The following is a 4,820-nucleotide window of genomic DNA, read 5'->3' on the forward strand; positions in this document are numbered from 1 at the left end:
ATAAATTATGACAGCTGTCTTTGCCTTTATTTTTCTGTCTCTTGCCAAAAAAGCAACAATAAATACCATGACATGAGGAAACAAATGAATATTAGACCAAATAGCATGTTGTATGAACAACAGCAAAATGAAAAAGACCATATTCAGTAATGTACTACAGTCTGCAAAAAATGGTTAAAACGTGTATTACAGTGTTCTTTTGGGGTTTTACTATTAGCAGTTTCCTTTATTTTACTGCTGTTTATGTTACCACTGCTTCAAATAAATGTCTACTCAACATGATTTTTATCAGTCTTTAATAATCTGAAAGATTACATTGCTTATTTTATCATGAAGATGATATATCACAGAAATTACATTTGAAAAATGTTGCTATAATATTGTTTCATTATGAGTCAAATTTTTCATTTGCCTTTTACTGGAAAGTACAACATGTATGATAACAAAGATGACACATAGCTGAAAGACAGGTCAGACCTTATTTGTCATTTAAAATCAGTCACAAGCAAAATGAATTCACCTTTGACTGGGGTTCACTGTCATGGCTGTAAAGGTCAGTGAAAAATAAGCTTGAAAAATAAATACTATTGTGAGTGTGACTGTAAATAACTGATGTAGACACAGATGGGGTATTTTCCATCCTCTTAATTTCTGTAGCCAGATGTAAATGGGGCTGTTCAAAGGGTGCCCCAAACACCAAAACAATAAGATGGAACTTTAAATACAGTGTTATTGTACTTTTGTTTGCGCCTCATGACTAAAATGTACAGTTAGTCATGTTATGTCTCTGTAATAAGAGCATTCTTTGTCACAATCAGTTTCAAATGCATAATACACTTTCTTTTTCCAAAAAGGAAATTGTGCCTGATGTTACATAAGTATGATGCATACAGACTATTAAATTATCTGTTTCATCATATTGTTCTCATTTTTAAGATGACTGAAATCATAACCACCACTAAGTGTATCAATATGATAACTTATCATGATGGGGGGGTTGACAACAGAGTCAAAACAGTTTCAGGGGCATCGCCCTGAGGTCATACTAACGATTTCACAGAAATCAACATAAAACAGGGAACGTAGCTGCCTGTAGGAAACTAAATATTACTACGCTTTCCACAATATTGTCTTCACCTTCTACAATCTAATGCTCATCATTTCTGTTCAATTAAATGTTTTCATTTCAAAATGTTCAGAATCAATTTTCAATAAAATAAATATATTAAAATATATCTTGTAGTCAGTTTGTCAGCTAAAGTAAGAGCATTTTCTGTAAATGCTTGATGGAGTTTATCACATTTTGGAATGAAATACTTCACTACACATATTTTAGGCTGTGCATGGAAAGATAAATAAAGCGCTTCTTTTAAAAGACACTAAATTTGAGGTAATTTAAGCTTTATGTATTAAAGCATTACTTGTTTAATCCAGTGTGAATTATTTCAAAAGATATATATACCAAAATATTTTGTTAATATGTGGGTCACAAACTCACTACAAATCCCCTTCTCAACAGAAGAATCATCTTAAAGACTCATTCACTCCCATTGGGGTTACAGTTGATTTAAATTATTCTTGGTCCTGCAAGGACATGTTACGTCGACGAGAGGAAGCACTTCGTTTCTTCAGCATGAGCTTAAGCTAGAAATTTAAAGATAATGTGATAATGAATTAGCCTTAATAAAAACTGAAACAGCAGGGCTCAACTTTTAAAATGCTGAGTAGCTCACCTGCTCTCCCTGAGGGCCACTCTGCAGCAGGTGAGCTGGCTGGTCATTCTCCATGTTGCGGATGCTGGGATCAGCCCCTTTGCTCAGCAGCAGCCGCAGGATCTCCTCCTGGTGGGGGTTGCCATGGAGACCAGCTGCCATGTGTAAAGCTGTGTGACCATGAGCCTATATGAAAAGGGAAAATGCAGCACAACTCACACCGTCAGGTATGTATACATAATATAATAGAATATATATTTGTACATATGTATAAACACAAATCCAGTTGTGAGTTTCATATCGGTGTAGGACTCACTTTCATGTTGACAAAGTCTTTAATGTTCGGCAGGGGAATCGTAAGCAGATAACGCACCAGATTAATGTTCCCCTCCTTTACAGCCAAGTGCAGCACAGTCTTGTTACTTTTGATTTCCTGGAATTGTACAATTGGAAGTAATGGGAAAAACATAATGAAACCACAAGTCAAACCAAGATTGAAGTGTCAAACAAGAAAGCGAAATCAAAAGTGGTGGGAGGTGGGTCCTGCTATGACAGCAACATGGTTAGATAGGAACCTGGGCACTTCCCCTGCCAACTATATCTTTGTTAATTAAGTTTAGCACAGTGGGCTTTGGTGCCTCTGTACTCTTGTCTATCCATTCATTTATTAGTTCTCTATAATATAATAAACAGCTCATGTGATATTTAAGAAAGGGAGAGCTGTACTGTACCTGGCTGAGCGGGGATGCCCCTTCTCTGAGCAGCATCTGCACACAGGTAAGCTTCTCTGCAGCCTTGGCCTGAAGGCTACCATTTGCCAGCCCACTGGCAGACAAAGCCTTCATGGTGACACTGTGAGAAATGGCTGCACAGTGCAGAGGAGTCATACCTGAGGTAAAGAAGAGGGCACATTTAAATTAAGGCTGTAATGATGTAAAGATGTTAAAAATTGCAGCTGAAAACTTGGTTAATACAGCTTCCCTGCTGATTAATAATGTGTATAGTAATTGGTAAAACACTAAATCACCCTCAAAATTTCGGGCCTCCAGGTTAACAGCAGCTCTGTAAGACAGAATTGGCTGCAAAAGATAAAAATAAAAAAATCAATGTTAAGGTCTGTTCAGTGATTTGCTGAGAGAGTCGTTCATAATTCAGCCCTACTGCTGCTTTACCTGCAGAGCCCCTGGGAAGCCATAGTGTGCAGCCAGATGAAGGGCTGTCTGTCCGTTAACATCACAGGCATTCACGTCTGCTCCTAATGACAGCAAGTCTTGTACGATGTCCGGCTGGTTTGCCGTCACTGCCACCAGTAAAGCAGTCTGCATAAGCACAATTATTGTACAATATTATTTTTTGTGATTAAAAGCAAACAAACAAAAAAGAGCCCAAAATAGAGCTATTTGCATACTTGGGAAGATCTGTGATTTTTTTTTTCCCCATACCTTCCCATTGTGTTCTTTAGCATCAAGACTCCCTATATCCCTCAGCCTCTCTGCAGCAGCAAAGGCGCACTCTCGGAGCCCCTTGGCAGTGTAGATGTGCAAGATGCTGTCAGAATGAAGGCAACATAGGCAAACCAGTTATAAATGAGGCTGGAAATCCATTTCACACTATTCCTTTTCACAATTGAAATGGTCTTTCCATTTCATCTGACTTTTAATCACCGAGCATGAGTGGCTGACTTGTTAACGTCTTTAGTTTTTCGTTCTAATCTTTCTAGGATTACAAAAGTGCACATGTGGCTCTTATGTTTAGCATATGACTTAAAAGGAAACTCTTACGGAAGTAAATAAATATAGTAATGTCCAGAAAGAAAGTGTGCATTGTTTTAAATTGTCCTTCACAAAAGCTAAAATGTCACCTCATTCTATGGTGTGTGTGTGTGTTCTTGTACTTGCTATATAGTGAGAACCAAAAAAATATTTTTGCTACAGATTGAGGACATTTTTGGAAAGCAAGGACATTTTGGCCTGTCCTCTCTTTCTGAAGCGCCTTTTTGAGGGTTAAAGTTTGGTCTTAGGGTTCAGGTTAGAATTAAGCTTAGGTTAGGGGTAGAGTAAGGGTAGGGTTAGGCATTTAGTTCTAACAGTTAAAGTTAAGGTAAGGGGTAAGGAAATGCATTATGTCAATGAATGTGCTCACAAAGATAGAATACAAGTGTGTGTGTGTGTGTGTGTGTGTGTGTGTGTTTACTGTAATCTTGCTATCTGAGAGGACCCATACTAATACTGCTAATAAAGGTTTATGTGTTTTTCCTGGAGCTCACAATCAGACGCATGCATTCCATCATAAGCACTCACGTGTCTCCGTCTTCGTCTTGCTCGATGGCACTGTTATAGTCCATCCCACTAAGCAGCATTCTGGCCTCTTCCAGCTTGGCGACATCCATCGACGAACCAAAACTCAGCTGTGTGATCTCACTAGGACCCAGAAGTGACCAAGACGAATTCATGCTGGGATCTGAAACTGTCATCGGGCACTCCTGCTCAAAAGAACATAGGATATGATTTCAGAAAAAATGCTGCAATATGATAATACACTTACAAATGAAAGAAACATATTGGCTGAAAGTCTCTGTGATGAACAGAGGTGTCTTACATATGGCTGAGCCATTGTATCCCTAAATCCTGGGAGCTGCTGCTGTGTGCCATATTCCGATATCATTGGCAAGCTGTATCCTGTGGTATAGCTGGGTCCTGGATGGCTGGAGTAGTAACTGAGTGTTGGCTCTGCTGCTGAGGGCCACTGCTCAAAGCTCAATGCCATGTCTGAATAGTTGTTTGATGCACCTAGAATGAGAGAGCAGAGTGTTACTTATTTATTGTCAACAAATGTCATTAAAAACCCAAATTGTTTCAGTCTACTTCTCACTACTTTGACTTCCCTAAATTGTCTGTGGCAATCAGAACAAGTACAACTGTTCCTATTGAGGATGTAGATCTGTATAATAAATAGGTCAATACATCCATCCATCCATGCATTTTCCTCCGCTTATCTGGGACCGGCTCGCTGGGGCAGCAGTCTAAGCAAAGATGCCCAGACTTCCCTCTCTCCAGACACTTCCTCCAGCTCCTCCGGGGGAATGCCAAGGCGTTCCCAGGCCAGCCG

At 39.2% G+C, this 4,820-nt stretch overlaps 1 protein-coding gene across 1 annotated transcript in view; it reads right to left on the reverse strand.

Annotated features, from left to right (window-relative positions):
• Positions 1 to 1,242: 1,242 nt before the first annotated feature.
• The window catches only part of nfkbid (nuclear factor of kappa light polypeptide gene enhancer in B-cells inhibitor, delta), an 8,063-nt gene continuing 4,485 nt past the window's right edge, over positions 1,243 to 4,820 (reverse strand). The window contains exons 4-12 of the mRNA XM_020620120.1: positions 4,311 to 4,501; positions 4,013 to 4,194; positions 3,155 to 3,260; positions 2,885 to 3,031; positions 2,740 to 2,791; positions 2,444 to 2,601; positions 2,029 to 2,145; positions 1,734 to 1,898; positions 1,243 to 1,644 (exon numbers count right to left, since the gene is read on the reverse strand). Of these exons, the coding sequence (XP_020475776.1) occupies positions 1,573 to 1,644; positions 1,734 to 1,898; positions 2,029 to 2,145; positions 2,444 to 2,601; positions 2,740 to 2,791; positions 2,885 to 3,031; positions 3,155 to 3,260; positions 4,013 to 4,194; positions 4,311 to 4,501 (1,190 nt within the window). The 3' untranslated portion in view covers positions 1,243 to 1,572. The remainder of the gene's footprint in view (positions 1,645 to 1,733; positions 1,899 to 2,028; positions 2,146 to 2,443; positions 2,602 to 2,739; positions 2,792 to 2,884; positions 3,032 to 3,154; positions 3,261 to 4,012; positions 4,195 to 4,310; positions 4,502 to 4,820) is intronic.

This window comes from Monopterus albus, unplaced genomic scaffold (genome assembly GCF_001952655.1).
Source record: "Monopterus albus unplaced genomic scaffold, M_albus_1.0 scaffold232.1, whole genome shotgun sequence".
NCBI classification, from domain to species: domain Eukaryota; kingdom Metazoa; phylum Chordata; class Actinopteri; order Synbranchiformes; family Synbranchidae; genus Monopterus; species Monopterus albus.